The 15,356-nt window shown below is 62.1% G+C and overlaps 1 protein-coding gene across 1 annotated transcript; it reads right to left on the bottom strand.

The window, feature by feature from the left end:
• Positions 1–7,764: 7,764 nt before the first annotated feature.
• Positions 7,765–10,443, bottom strand: LOC120381540 (paired immunoglobulin-like type 2 receptor beta). Its single transcript, XM_039499719.1, has 3 exons — positions 10,368–10,443; positions 8,624–9,001; positions 7,765–8,127 (listed from the first exon to the last, which is right to left on the bottom strand). Exons 1-3 carry the CDS (start codon positions 10,441–10,443, stop codon positions 7,838–7,840), a joined length of 744 nt encoding a protein of 247 aa, XP_039355653.1. The 3' UTR covers positions 7,765–7,837.
• Positions 10,444–15,356: the final 4,913 nt, after the last annotated feature.

Genomic DNA, 15,356 nt, shown 5'->3' with positions numbered 1-15,356 from the left:
GTGTGAGTGGGTGTGTTGGGTATAATGTGTGTGTATAAGGATTAAGATATCAGTTATTGGTCATAAATCAAATTGTTTTCACAATAAATGTGGCATCTTTGTCTGCCCCCCCCCCCCCCCCGAAAAGATCCTGTGTCGTTTTGTCTGTACAACAGAGCAGAACTCGTCAGCACGGACATCAGTGACTTTCCGCCAAGTCCATTTGGGGGGACCCCAGGCAGGGTGCCCAGGGCTCCCCCCCTTCCAGTCCCCCCACAGCAGACTGCCCTGGCCTGTGCTACTGCCGACATGCCCATTGCTCCTCCTCTGGTCTCTGTCCTGCTTCCCGGGTCACCTGGTCGCATCCCTCCCCTGGTTCTCAGCTTAGGAAGGGGCCCGTCCCTCGCCTACCTGCAGACAGCTGGCAGCCTCACCGGCTCCCTCCGCAAAAGTCACACACCCAACTCCCGCCATCAAGGCACTGGTGCAGTGCACAGGGAAACTGAGGCACACACAGCCTTGGTACAGGACAGTAAGACTCACATGCCAACAGAACAAGGTGAACAACACCCCACATCTCACATTGGGCCGCCGGCACAGGATGTGACACTGACTTCCTTCCCCTCGGGACTCGGCGCCCCGCAAAGCTTGAGGGAGCATTGTGACATTCTCTACCTGGGGGGAGCCTCCCGTAACCCCCATAGTCCTCATTTACATATTGTCGTGATCTCACCGATAACACGCGCCTTGTAAGGTATCGGGGAAGGGTTATGAGCGGCTGGAAGTCATTTCTCTCCCCAGACATGGCTGTCACTGACGCACATGAAGTGTTGTGTGGTTGCCACTAACACATGCTGGAAGTTGGGGGAACCAGCCAGATATTAGCTCCCCAGAGGCAACAGCGAGGAAAGTAACCGACGCCGGGTGGGTGTCGAACAACCATTGTCCAGCAAGGGAGGGACAATGCAATGACCCACCTGCGTGAGGCCCCACCAGGGGAATTGCTCAACCTTGCCTGGTAATGCTCCCCTGGCTCTGAAGGGGGGAGAAAGGACATGAGAAAAAGGAGAGATGTTGGCTAGGCTCTCGCTCTCTCTTCCACCTCCAGCTACAGACACCAGCACCACGCGACTGAAGCGCTGATCGAGGGGGGAGCCTGGCTGAAGGGCACCCAGCCGGCCTGCGGTGAGAAACATCTACGTTTGTCAGTATCGGGGGCGTGGCCGTGTTAGTCTGTGGCCACAAAAACAACGAGGAGTCTGCTGGCACCTTAAAGATTGATTTGGGCATAAGCTTCCGTGGGTAAAAACCCCACTTCTTCAGATGTGGGCTGCTTCTGAGGAATCGGATCGGATGCATCTCAAGAAGTGGGTTTTTTACCCACAAAAGCTTCTGCCAAGATAAACCTGTTAGTGTTTAAGGTGCCAGCGGGCTCCTGGTTGTTTGTCAGTTTGTCAGGGCAGTGAAGGTGTTACGATCAGCGTGGAATGCGTTTGCTTTGAATTCGCTGGTTGTGCTTCGACTTATAATCACTTCAAATCTATCTTTAGCCTTAATAAATCTGTCTGTTTATCCTACCCGAAGCCGTGCGTTTGGTCTGCAGCGTCTCAGAGACTCCCCTTGGGAGAACAAGCCTGGGACAGAGCAGTTTCTTTGTTAAATTGATGAGCTCGTATAAGCTTGCAGCATCCCGCGGGCACAACTGGGCACTGCCAGACGCAGGTTCCCAGGGTCGTGTCTGGGACCGGAGATACTGGCCAGCGTCATTCGGCTGCACAATCCAAGGAGCAGCTTCCATGGCAGAGGCTGTGTGTGACCAGCCCAGGAGCGGGGATCTCACAGCAGAGCAGGGTCAGCCTGGCTCCCGGAGTCAAGGATTGGGGTGACCTAGCAGATCACCGGTCCGGATAACCCCAGAGGGGAACGTCACATCCGTCCCCATCTCTGCGAAGACAGGACGTTGTCCTCCCCTCATGCCACACGTGGGACCTCACGGCTGGAGCCGACCCCTCCCGGTGCCACCCTCCCCGGAGCCCTTGTGATGGAGTGAAAACTTTCTGTAACATTTACTATGAAGACTGTCTGCCTCAGTTTCCCCCTACATGCAGCGTGGTGGAAAAAGGCGGCTCGCTCTCAGGTTGGGCACGACACAGGGGGGACCAGTGCCTGGCTGTCTCGGGTCTCTGGAGACAATGGCAAAGCCAGTTGTGACGAAGTCGGGTTTTATTCATCTAGTTATGCTGCACGTGAGTCTTACTGTGCTATACTAATCCTGTGTGTGCCTCAGTTTCCCTGTGTGCTGCCCCACTACTTCGGGGGTGGGAATTGGGGGGGTGATTTTGCTGAGGCCCTGGGGCAGGTGAGGCTGTTTGCACCTGTGTAACCTGAGACCCAGGAGGGGGGTGCGACCAGGTGACACCTTTGGCCCGGGAAGCGAGACACAGAGAAGGAGGAGGAGCATGAGGGGGTGTCGGAGGTCAACCGAGGTGCTGCTGGGGGGTGACCTGGCAGATTGGCCGGGTGGCCCCTGGAGCTCCCTAATCGTCACCTGTAGCCAGCTCCAGCGAAGGGCCCTGTGCCCTGACACCGGGGGCTGTGCCTGCCGGGGAGTCGGTCCACCGCAGAGGGAAAGGACCTGAGCAGGAACAAGCCGCCTGGGACGGCCCCTTCAAGGCCATCCGACACGTAAAGGAGGTGAACTGTGGGGTGGAAGTGTCCAGCCGGGCTCACAGCCGCCGGGTGCACCATGTCGATGTGATGAAGCCGAACTGGGGCAGGGAGAAGGTGGTGCTGGCCGTGGGTGGCCAGTGGCAGGAGCAGGGAGAGGATCCCCGGGTGGATCTGTTCCCTGAGACCAGGGCCGGCCCTTGGCTGGGATCAGTTCCCGTCTCCGACCGGACCCGCTAACCCCGGCCCAGCAGGGAGAGAGCCGAGAGGTGCTGGGTTCATCCCGGCAGCTGTTCTCCCACCGGCCTGGGCTCACTAACCCGGCTGCCCACCGGGTGGAGACAGGAGCCCGCGTAAGATGCTCCCTGTTCTGGGTCACGGGGAAAACCGCCCAGCACCTGGAGAGAGAGGTCGGGAGATGCTGGTCTCAGGGGTGATCCAGCTGCCCGCCAGCCCCTGGGCCTCTCCCGTGGTGGACCCCGACCATTCGCCCCTGACGGGGCTCCCCCAGGTGAAAGGGGCCAATGCCAAGCTCCTGAGGTGGCGTCTCCAGCTTCCGGATCACAACATGGAAATGGGTTCCTCCTAGAGACCGTGAGAGCCGGCCCCTCCCGGAGCCGCCCCCGGAGCCGTCCCCTCCAAGTGCCACCCCCAGAGCCGTCCCCTCCCGGTGCCGCCCCCGGAGCCGTCTCCTCCCCCAGAGCCGTCCCCTCCCAGTGCCACTCCCAGAGCCGTCCCCTCCCAGTGCCACCCCCAGAGCCGTCCCCTCCCGGTGCCGCCCCCGGAGCCGTCCCCTCCCGGAGCCGGGCCCGGAGCCGTCCCCTCCCGGTGTCGGGCCCGGAGCCATCCCCTCCCGGTGCCGCCCCCGGAGCCGTCCCCTCCCGGTGCCGGGCCCGGAGCCGTCCCCTCCCAGTGCCGCCCCCGGAGCTGTCCCCTCCCGGTGTCGGGCCCGGAGCCGTCCCCTCCCGGTGCCGGGCCCGGAGCCGTCCCCTCCCGGTGCGGGCCAGAGCCGTCCTCCGGGCCGCCCGGGCCGTCCCCTCCCGGTGCCGCCACCAGAGCCGTCCCCTCCCGGTGCCGGGCCCAGAGCCGTCCCCTCCCGGTGCCGCCCCCGGAGCCGTCGCCTCCCGGTGCCGCCCGGGCCGTCCTCCCGGTGCCGCCCCAGAGCCGTCCTCCCGGTGCCGCCACGGGCCGTCCCCTCCCGGGCCGGGCCCGGGCCGTCCCCTCGGTGCCACCCCCAGAGCCGTCCCCTCCTGGTGCCGGGCCCAGAGCTGTCCCCTCGGTGCCGCCGCCAGAGCCGCCCTCCCGGTGCCGGGCCCACAGCCGCCCTCCCGTGCCGCCCGAGCTGCCGCCTCCCGGTGCGGGCCCAGAGCCGCCCTCTCCGGTGCCGCCCAGAGCCGCCCCTCCCGGTGCCGCCACCGGAGCCGCCTCCCGGTGCGGGCCGAGCCGCCCTCCCAGTGCCGCCCGAGCTGTCCTCCCGGTGCCGGGCCCGAGCCGTCCTCGGTGCCGGGCCGCCCCTCCCGGTGCCGCCCCGGAGACATGCCCTCCCTCCCAGTGCAGCCCCGAGCCGCCCTCCCGGAGCTGTCCCCTCCCGGTGCCGCCCGGAGCCGTCCCCTCCCGGTGCCGGGCCCGGAGCCGTCCCCTCCCGGTGCGGCCGGGAGCCGCCCCTACCAGTGCAGGGCCCAGAGCCGTCCCTCCCAGTGCCAGGCGGTGCCGCCCCCGGAGCCGTCCCCTCCCGGAACACCCCCAGAGCCGTCCCCTCCCGGTGCCGCCCCCGGAGCCGTCCCCTCCCGGTGCCGCCCCCGGAGCCGTCCCCTCCCGGTGCCACCCCCGGAGCCGTCCCCGCCCGGTGCCATGCCAGGATCTCACTTTCATGCTCTCGTGTGACACTCTGTGATACTGATTTCCCATCCCTCTGTGACGCCCGGGGCACTATGGGGCATCTCGGGCCCTGCCCCACAGGGGGTGATCTTGCCCAGGTCCTGGCAGGGTCATGGGGATGGTGACAGCTGCCCCCCCGCCCCCCGAACACCTGGGTCCGTTTCAGAGCAGGGCCTCAGCCGCGGCGGTTTCCTGCCCTGGCCCTGGGACACGAGGATGGTGCTGATAAAGGGAGGGCGGGGCGGAGCGGATGTTGTGTGGCATCCTGTGCTGGTGGCCTATTTCACCCCGCGGGCGCGTCACCAGCACCGCGGGTCCTGGCAGCTCCGGCCCTGACTGGGGGTCCGTCGCTCCGTGTCTCTGCCTGCCCACCCCTCCCCCTGGGGCCTGCTGCTCGCGGGGGGGGGAACCCGTCTCAGCGAGGCCCCACTCCCCTCCTTCCTGTAGGTCCTACAGATAAACAGCCTGCTGGATTCGCTCTCTCAGCCAGGGGGAGGGTGCTTCGTTTAACAAATTATATATGGAGAGATCCCTATCTCATAGGGCTGGGAGGGACCCCGAAGGGTCATCGGGCCCAGCCCCCTCCTTCACCAGCAGGACCAAGGACTGATTTTGCCCCAGACCCCTAAGTGGCCCCAGCAAAATAAAACCAAATCACGCAAGTCTGAGCCTAGCACGGGAGGAAACCGAACACAGGGAAAATCTCACCCTCAGAGTCGTTCCAATGAGCTTCTGTCACAGACCAGACTCCTTCCTAGTCTGGGCCCGACCCTTTCCCCGGCGCAGCCCCTGTTCCAGCGCAGGTGGGAGCTGGGGGATTGAACATGACTGGCCCCCTGTGTCCTGCTCCACCCCTCTGAGAGCTGTGGCACAAGGCGGGAATCTCCTGTCTCTCTGGGTCCCCCCCTCCTGCTAAATGGCAAAGCCCCAGGTGTAAGATGGGTTCCAGTTCCAGGGGACGTGGGCACATGTCCTGTGGGACCCCCAAGCCTCCATCCTTCCCGGCCTGACTCACAGGAAGCCCTGCGAGTAAACAGAGCCATTTACAGCCAATTGTCCTGGTCAATGGGAGCCATCAAGCTTCCAAACCCCCATTAATGGCCCCCACTTTGCGTAGTTACAACAGGCCTCAGAGTTCTAGTTCATCTTTCTAGCCTCAGCTACACGAGTGACACATTCATACAAACAGGCTGGCCACACTCAGCAGATTACAAGCTCTGTACTGATCCCTTACACGAGACCTTGTGCATGAAGCATGTTCCAGTTACATCATATTCATGCTCTAGCATATTTTCATACAATCATATCGAGTGCAACGTCACCCACCTCTATCTATCCCCATCCACCCCCTCTATCTATCTATCTATCTACCCCCATCCACCCCCTCTATCTATCTATCTATCTATCTATCTATCTATCTATCTATCTATCCCCATCCACCCCCTCTATCTATCTATCTATCTATCTATCCCCATTCACCCCATCTATCTATCTATCTATCTACCCCCATCCACCCCCTCTATCTATCCATCTACCCCCATCCACCCCCTCTATCTATCTATCTACCCCCATCCACCCCCTCTATCTATCTATCCATCCCCACCCATCCCCTCAATCTATCTATCTATCTACCCCCATCCACCCCCTCTGTCTATCTATCCCCATCCACCCCTCTATCTATCTACCCCCACCCACCCTCTATCTATCTATCTATCCCCACCCACCCTCTATCTATCTATCTACCCCCATCCACCCCTATCTATCTATCTACCCCCACCCACTCCTCTATCTATCTATCTATCCCCACCCACCCCTCTATCTATCTATCCCCACCCACCCCCACTATCTATCTATCTATCTATCCCCATCCACCCCCTCTATCTATCTATCTATCCCCACACTCCCCCCTCCACTCCATGCACATGTAAGGGGACTGTTGCCCCCTTACTAACATTCAGTGGGGGTGTTTGGTTGCTAGCTCCCAGCACTAAAAAGGGAGCGGTCGATGGGAAATCAGGAGCCTGAGACTGACAGTCTCCAGGAACAATGTGGAGAGGCCAGTGCTCCAGGTCAGCCTGATTGACAGGGCGGGCAGCTAATCAAGGAGTCAGGAGGCCAGGGGGGGTCCCGTCCTCCGTGTGAGCTGGATTTGTCTGAGACAGATGGAGTGGGGCCGAGCTAAGGAGAGAGCGGGGCCCCAAGCTAAGCTGATGGGAGCGGAGCTGCAGCCCAAAAAGCCAGAGCACGGCCCAGAGAGAGCAGCCCTGCCCTGGGAGCAGAGCTGCAGCAACCAGAGCCAGAGGGGCCAGACAAGCAGCCCAGGAAGCAGATGAGAGCTCAGAGCAGAGTCACAGAAGCAGCCTGCAGAGCAGCCCTGCCCTGGGAGCAGAGTGGTAGCAACTGGAGCCAGAGAGGCCAGAGAAGCAGTCCAGGGAGCTGAAGTCAGAGCAGCAGCAGCCGCCGTGCTGAGGCAGAGTGGAGCTGGAGCTGGAGCTGGAGCAGGGGCAGTCTGGAGCTGAGTGCGGTGAGCAGCTGGGCAGAGTGAGGGGGACCCTGGGCAGTGGGCCCAGCGCAGGGAGATACCTCAGCCAAGAGGCCCCGCAGGCCAGACTGGGAGGGGGATTGTAACCCTGACAGGCCGGGGGTGACACTGGAGAGAAGGGTCCTGCCACCCAGAGCCTGAGAGTGTGTGGCCACCGCCGGAACGAGTGTCCGACCTGCAGCGTCCCTGCAGCACAGCCAGGACCTGAGAAGGAGGCCTGGGACCTACAAGGAGCAGGCTGTGAACTGCCCTGACCTTTCAGAGACACTGTTTGTGATGTTCCCTGCCACAGAGCAGGGTGATGTGTTTCCTGTAACCTTTCCCATTTTTCCTTATTCTTTTTTTAAATTAAGTGTTAATTAAATAACTTGTATTTGCTTTAAATTGTATGATGTGATCAGTGGGTCAGGGATGTGCGCAGTGCAGAGAGAGTACCCCGGAGTGGGGACACCTAGCCCTGTCCTAGGTGACCACAGCAGGGTTGGGGTCGAGCCCCTAGGAATCCTGGGCCCAGCCTTGTTGGGAGGACTCTGCCAGACAGGAGAGTGGAAGGGAGTCCTCAAGGGCAGGGAGGCCTCTGGGTAAAGGAAGTGGGAGCGAGGACTCAGATCCTTTCGCTAGCCCACTTCACCGGGGTAGTGCAGAAGCCAGGAAAGTTCCCCACAATAGCGGGACCATTCTCCCGCTTACACACACTATCCATCCCTCTCTGCTCTGGCTAGTGGGTGTTTTGCTGGAGGATAACAGCCATTCTACTGCTGCTGGACAGTGTCATTCCCCGGGGATGCCTGGCGAAGGGCTCTGCACCAGGGAGGTGAGTTCAAATCCTGATGCTGACGGTGCGTCGCTCCTGGGCACCCTCCCGGTGACGCTCTCTGAGCCGTGACCCCAGCCCAGCCGCCAGCGCATGGCAAAGACCACGATGAAGATGCCGGCCTTGAAAAGCAGCAGGATGAGGCCGATGAGGACGAGGATTACGGCGTCGATGCGTTGGTGGTAGGTTCTCCCCACGCCAGTTGTGACCATTTCTGGGTGCCGCATGCTGTCTGTGGGGCTGGGAGCTTCCCAACGTGGGGAGGGAGCAGGGGACAGCAGGTGAGTCCGGGCTCCACTGGCAAACTCTGTCCCCCCAAACCCACCCGCTCCCCTGCTCGAAGGGTGCAGTGACCCCTTCCCCCCAGCCTTCCGGATATCAGGGGTCCCTGCTCCCCTTTATGGCCCCCAGGGTATGGGAGACCCTGCTTCCCCCTACAGCCCCCTGGATATGGGGGGGGGGACTCTGCTTCCCACCACTGACCCTTGGATATGGAGGGACCCTGATTCCCCAACACTGCCCCCTGAATACAGGGCCCCCACTACCCCCTGGGTATGGGGGTCCCTGCTCCTGCTTACTGCCCCCAATGTATGGGAGACCCTGCTTCCCCCCACTGCTCCCCAGGTGTGGGAGACCCACCCTTGTCCGTGGCTGTGGGGGATCTGTGCCTGGTAGCAGCTCTCTCTGTCTCTCTCTATCCCCTTGTCACATCCCGGTGCCCCCCACGGCTCATCCCCTCTCACCTGTCACCGTGAGTCTGGTCCCAGGGTTACCGCGCCATTGGAACCATTGGCCATCGTTCTTCTGCACCCTGATGTGGCAGACGTACTCGCTGGCGTCCGACTTCCACAGCCAGTTGATGCAGATCGAGGCCGTTCGGTTCCCCTGCGGGTCCCCGACCAGCGTGATGCGGCCCCCGTAATCCGGGAGGGTGAACCCCTCGGTGTGATTGTAAATAAACGGGCCATGGTACCCGCCTCGTCTCCAGTAAACCCGGAGGTCCCGCAGCGGCTCGATCTCGCGGGGGTAGGTGAAGGCGCAGGGCAGGGTGACGGAGCCCCCGGCCGGCGCCGACAGGGACATGGGCTGGGTTACCGTGTACCGGGGATCCTGGGCAACCGCTGCAAAGACCCCCAGAGACACAATCCCGTCACTGCGGCCGGCCCCGGGGTCCCACCTGCAGCCAGTGGGGGCACAAACACCCCCCAGCCTCCCCCAGCCCCCTTCCAGCCCCCCAGCACCCACACTGCACACGCCATCCCGGCCCCAGGCCCCCCGCCCCATTCACCCCCCCAGCCAGCCCCTCCCTGAGCCCCTGGCCCATTCCTCCCCCAGCCAGCCCCTCCTGTGCCCCTGCCCCATTCACCTCCCCCAGCCAGCCCTCCCTGTGCCCCTGCCCCATTCACTGCGCCTCAGCCCCTCCTGTGCCCCTGCCCCATTCACCTCCCCAGCCAGCCCCTCCTGTGCCCCTGCCCCATTCACCTCCCCCAGCCCCTCCTGTGCCCTGCCCCATTCACCTCCCCCAGCCAGCCCCTCCCTGTGCCCCTGCCCCATTCACCCCGCCCCAGGCACCCCTCCCTGTGCCCCTGCCCCATTCACCCCGCCCCAGCCAGCCTCCTGTGCCCCTGCCCCATTCACCGCCCCAGCCAGCCCCTCCTCTGCCCCCGCCCCATTCACCCCGCCCCAGCCAGCCCCTCCCTGTGCCCCTGCCCCATTCACCCCGCCCCAGCCAGCCTCCCTGTGCCCCTGCCCCATTCACCCCCCCAGCCACCCCCTCCCTCAGCCCCCGCCCCATTCACCCCCCCCAGCCAGCCTCCCTGTGCCCCTGCCCCATTCACCCGCCCCAGCCAGCCCCTCCCTGTGCCCCCGCCCCATTCACCGCCCCAGCCAGCCCCTCCCTCTGCCCCTGCCCCATTCCCTCCCCCAGCCCCTCCTTGTGCCCCTGCCCCATTCACCCCGCCCCAGCCAGCCCCTCCCTGTGCCCCTGCCCCATTCACCCCGCCCCAGCCAGCCCTCCTGTGCCCCTGCCCCATTCACCCCGCCCCAGCCAGCCCTCCCTGTGCCCCACCCCATTCACCCCACCCCAGCCCCTCCCTGTGCCCTGCCCAATTCACCTCCCCAGCCAGCCCCTCCTGTGCCCCTGCCCCATTCACCTCCCCAGCCTCCCTGTGCCCCTGCCCCATTCACCTCCCCAGCCCCTCCTGTGCCCCTGCCCCATTCACCTCCCCCAGCCAGCCCCTCCTGTGCCCCTGCCCCATTCACCTCCCCAGCCAGCCCTCCCTGTGCCCCTGCCCCATTCACCTCCCCAGCCAGCCCCTCCTGTGCCCCTGCCCCATTCACCTCCCCAGCCAGCCCCTCCTGTGCCCCGCCCCATTCCCTGCCCCTCCCCTTCCCTGTCCTCCATCACCCCCTGCTGGTCGGGTCTCGCCAGTGACAAGGGGCTGCCCCCCAGTGCTGTGCCCCCCCGTGTCACGGCCCAGGGCTCACCCCCCACCAGGGACCGCAGCAGCCGCAGCAGCTCCCGGCTCCGGGCCCCAGCGGAGGCGACTCCGGCCCCGCTCATTTGAGGAAGCTGGTGACAGCTTGGCCTTTCCTGTGTAAAATCCGCCCCCGCCTGGGCCAATGAGACACTGCATGGGGAGGAGGGGTAGCAGGGGCCAGGACTCCTGGGTTCTCTCCCGGCTCTGGGAGGAGCGGGGCTGGTGGGTTAGAGTGGGGGCTGGGAGCCAGGACTCCTGGGTTCTCTCCCCAGCTCTGGGAGGGGAGTGGGGGCTGGTGGGTTAGAGCAGTGGGGGCTGGGAGCCAGGACTCCTGGGTTCTCTCGCGGGCTCTGGGAGGAGAGTCGGGGCTGGGGGGTGAGAGCAGGGGGACTGGGAGCCAGGACTCCTGGGTTCTCTTCCTGGCTCTGGGAGGGGAGTGGGGGCTGAGGGGTTCGAGCAGGGGCTGGGAGCCAGGACTCCTGGGTTCTCTCCCGGCTCTGGGAGGAGCGGGGCTGGTGGGTTAGAGTGGGGCTGGGAGCCAGGACTCCTGGGTTCTCTCCCGGCTCTGGGAGGAGTGGGGCTGGTGGGTTAGAGCAGGGGGCTGGGCGCCAGAACTCCTGGGTTCTCTCCCCGGCTCTGGGAGGGGAGTGGGGGCTGGTGGGTTAGAGCAGGGGGGGCTGGGAGCCAGGACTCCTGGGTTCTCTCCCCAGCTCTGGGAGGGGAGTGGGGGCTGGTGGGTTGGAGCAAGGGGTTGGGAGCAGGGATTTGGGGAAGGGGTCCAATAGGGGCAGGGAGGGGGCAGAGTTGGGCAGAGACTTTGGGGAACGGGTTGGAATGGGGGCGGGACAGGGGTAGGAGGGTGTGGGGCAGGGGTGGAGTCAGGGCAGGGCCGGGGGGCGCAAGCACTCACCAGCGCCAGGAGAAGTTGGTGCCTATGAGTCCTGGTGAATCACAGGAATTGGGGCTGCAGGGCCGGACTCCCCCACACTCCGTGACAACTGGTGGCAGCGGCAGGAGCTACTGCACCCTGTGCATGGCACTTCCTGCAGTAAGTGATTGAGGAACGGCAAAAGGAAGGGGGGTTCACAAGGACCAGGCCTGCTGGAGGCTCAGAGAGGAGCGGTTTTGGGAGGCGGAGGAGCTACGCTTAACCCCTGGGAGTGTGTGACCAGCGAGAAGGACGGTTGCAGTAACGGGGTCCCGCTGGTGACTGTGGTGAACAGTCTCAGGGGCGGAGGACTCTGCGGCTCGACCCTGGGAGAGAGGTGGAGACCTGGAGAAGGGCAGGCGCACTAGGGATTCCTCCTGGAAACCGTGGGGAGCTGAGAGCAGACGGGCCTGCGAGTGCATCCTGAGACCCCTCCAGCCTATGGCTGGGGAGGGGCTGGAAGGAGCTGGCGAATCCCGAGGGCATCCTGACCCCCCAGGCTAGCAGGGGATCCTTCCGGCGGAGCTCCCCATCGCTGGAGCTGAGGCGGCTGGAATGGGAGAAGGGGCTAAAGCTAAAAGAGCTTGAGCGGAGGCAGCAGGAACTAAAGGAGGAGCGGGAAGAACGGGAAAAGCAGCACCAGCATGAGCTGGAGTCGGCCAAGCTGAGGCGCAGTGAGCCCCCGGCTGCGGTGAGTGACGGGGGACCCAGGGCTACTTTGATAAGTGCCTCCTGGCCCAGTTTAAAGAAGGGGAGGACATGGATGAATTTCTGGTGGCGTCTGAGATGGCCTGCGGGCTGCACAGGGTTGATCCTGCATACGGGCTCCAGTTCCTCACCCCCTTACAGGACCCCAAAGGCTCAAGGGAGCGCCGGCCACCTTCCAGCGCCTGGTGGATCAGCTACTGAGGGGGATGGAGAGTTTTGCCGTGGCGTATATTGATGACATCTGCGTCTTCAGCCAGACCTGGGAGGACCACGTGTTCCAGGGAGTGCTGGACCGACTCCGGGAGGCTGGGCTAACCGTAAAGGCTGAGAAGTGCAAGGTGGGGATGGCTGAGGTATCTTACCTGGGCCATCGGGTGGGGAGCGGCTGCCTAAAGCCAGAACCGGCCAAGGTAGAGGCGATCAGAGACTGGCCCGCTCCCCAGACCAAAAAGCAGGTCCAGGCCTTTATCGGGATGGCGGGGTACTATCGAAGGTTCGTGCCCCACTTTAGTGCCATAGCCGCCCCCATCACTGAGCTGTGCAAGAAGGGGAAGCCAGACAAGGTGGTCTGGACCGAGCAGTGCCAGGAGGCTCTCCAGGCGCTGAAGGAGGCTCTGCTCAAAGGCCCAGTTCTGGCAAACCCAGATTTTGACAAGCCCTTTATGGTGTTCACCGACGCCTCAGACACGGGGCTGGGGGCGGTGTTGATGCAGGAGGATGAAAAGGGGGACAGACACCCCATCGTGTACCTGAGCAAGAAGTTGCTACCCCGGGAGCAGAACTACGCGGCCATCGAGAAGGAATGCCTGGCCATGGTGTGGGCCCTTAAGAAACTGGAGCCATATCTCTTTGGGTGCCACTTCACCGTGTGCACCGACCACTCTCCCCTGACCTGGCTGCACCAGATGAAAGGAGCCAACGCCAAGCTCCTGAGGTGGAGCCTGCTCCTGCAGGACTATGACATGGACGTGGTCCACGTGAAGGGAAGTGCCAACCTGATAGCGGACGCGCTGTCCCGGAGAGGGGGCCCCGAACTTCCCCGGGTCACTGGGCAGTGACCCCGCTCAGTTCAGTCTGGAAGGGAGGAGAGCTGTGACGGAGCAGGAAGGATTGACCTGGGGACGTTGCGGGGGAGTTTTGCTGGGACTGTCTGCACTGGTGCTGGACGGTGCTGGGATATCAGGGGTGACTTCACTTGAGGGATGATACATGAGCCTGTACCCTGAGCCGGGAGGGGGCTGGGGCCAGGTGACACCTTCTGCCCGGGAAACTGGACAAAGGCTGGGGGAAGAGCCAGGGGGTGGCTGCAGGCTGGTGGGGGTTTCAGTTGGGAGCTGGCTGGGGAAATGGAGGGAGGCCAGAACCGGGGTCTGGGCTCCCTGCCCCCCAAGATGGACCGGACTGAGGGGTCCTGTTCTCTGTATCTACAAGTCCTACTGGGGACCAGGTTCCTGTCGGCTAATAAACCTTCTGTGTTACTGGCTGGCTGAGAGTCCCAGGGAATTGCAGGGAGTGGGGGGCGCAGGGCCCGACTCCCACACACTCCGTGACAAAGGCACCAACTTTTTCGACACTGGTGGGTGCCTGCGCCCCCCCACCCCTTTCCCTGCCCCAACTCCACCCCATCCCCGCCCCTGGCCCCGCCCTCATTCCAACCCCATCCCCAAAGTCCCTGCCCTAACTCTGCCCCCTCCCTGCCCCTATTGGATCCCTTCCCCAAATCTCCGCCCCAGTCCCACCTCTTCCCCCAGTGCGCCACATTCCCTCTCCTCCCCCCTCCCTTCCTGCTCCGCAAGTCAGCTGATTTGCGGCACAAGTGGTGGGAGGGGGGGGGGAGAAGCAGGACGTGGCGGCGCGCTCACGGGGGAGGCAGAGGTGAGTTAGAGCCGGGGGGCAGAGTCACGGGGAACTGACGGTGGGTGCTGAGCACCCACCAATTTTTTTCCATGGGTGCTCCAGCCCCGGAGCACCCACGGAGTTGGTGCCTATGCTCCGTGACAACTTGCTGAGCAGCTTTTGGTTAAAGCCTGCAGCGTTGGGGGCGCGGAGCAGACCTGGGTCTGTGCTGCAGCAGGCTGGCGTGTCTGGCTCCACAAGGCAGGGTGCTGGAGTCCCAAGCTGGCAGGGGAAACAGGCTCAGAGGTCATTTCAAGTGACAGCCCCAAGGGGGTGTCTGTGATCGAACCCGTCACACCCCCTTCTCTATCGTCTCCCCACTTGCTGCAACGCTCTTGTGCTGTGAGCTGGGGCAAACAGTTCCCCTCGCGCAGTGCTGTCTCTGAGAGGTGTCTGTTGTCACAGTCTCTGGGGTAATGCTTGTGCTTGTGCGCCCTGTCCCGGTCAGCCACTAACATTGTTTGGCCTCTCTACGGTTGGACCGGAAAGGCTGCTTGGGGGTGTGTTCAACCTCACAACGTGTTTCAGTGACACACACTCAGCCAAACTTCGTAACTTCACACACGGCGATAGCACAGACAAGCCAAGGAGGTGTTACTGTGTAGCAGACCAAGACTTTAGAATGATACTGCACAAGGCAGGCTTTGTACAAACACATCCTCATAGTCGTGAATATTGGTGTGTCAGGGGGTGACCTCCCCTCTCTCTCTCTCCATCCACCCCCTCTATCTATCTATCCCCCTCCACCCCATCTATCTATCTATCTATCTATCTATCTATCTATCTATCCCCACCCACCCCCTCTATCTATCTATCTATCTATCTATCTATCTATCTATCTATCTATCTATCTATCTATCCCCACCCACCCCCTCTATCTATCTATCTATCTATCTATCTATCTATCTATCCCCACCCACCCCCTCTATCTATCTATCTATCTATCCCCACCCACCCCCTCTATCTATCTATCTATCTATCTATCTATCTATCTATCTATCTATCTATCTATCCCCACCCATCCCCTCTATCTATCTATCTATCTATCTATCTATCCCCATACACTCTATCTATCTATCTATCCCCATACACTCTATCTATCTATCTATCTATCTATCCCCAATACACCCCCTCTATCTATCTATCTATCTATCCCCACCCACCCCCTCTATCTATCTATCTATCTATCTATCTATCTATCTATCTATCTATCTATCTATCTATCTATCTATCCCCACCCACCCCCTCTATCTATCTATCTATCTATCCCCATCCACCCATCTATCTATCTATCTATCTATCCCCACACCCCCTCTATCTATCTATCTATCTATCCATCCCCACCCACCCTCTATCTATCTATCCCCACCCACCCCTCTATCTATCTATCTATCTATCTATCTATCTATCTATCTATCTATCACACCCCACCCACCCCTCTATCTATCTATCTATCTATCTACC

Source organism: Mauremys reevesii, linkage group 14, assembly GCF_016161935.1.
Source record: "Mauremys reevesii isolate NIE-2019 linkage group 14, ASM1616193v1, whole genome shotgun sequence".
NCBI lineage: Eukaryota > Metazoa > Chordata > Testudines > Geoemydidae > Mauremys > Mauremys reevesii.
The sequence above is the reverse complement of the archived record's forward strand: the minus strand, read 5'-3'. Positions and strand labels throughout refer to the sequence as shown.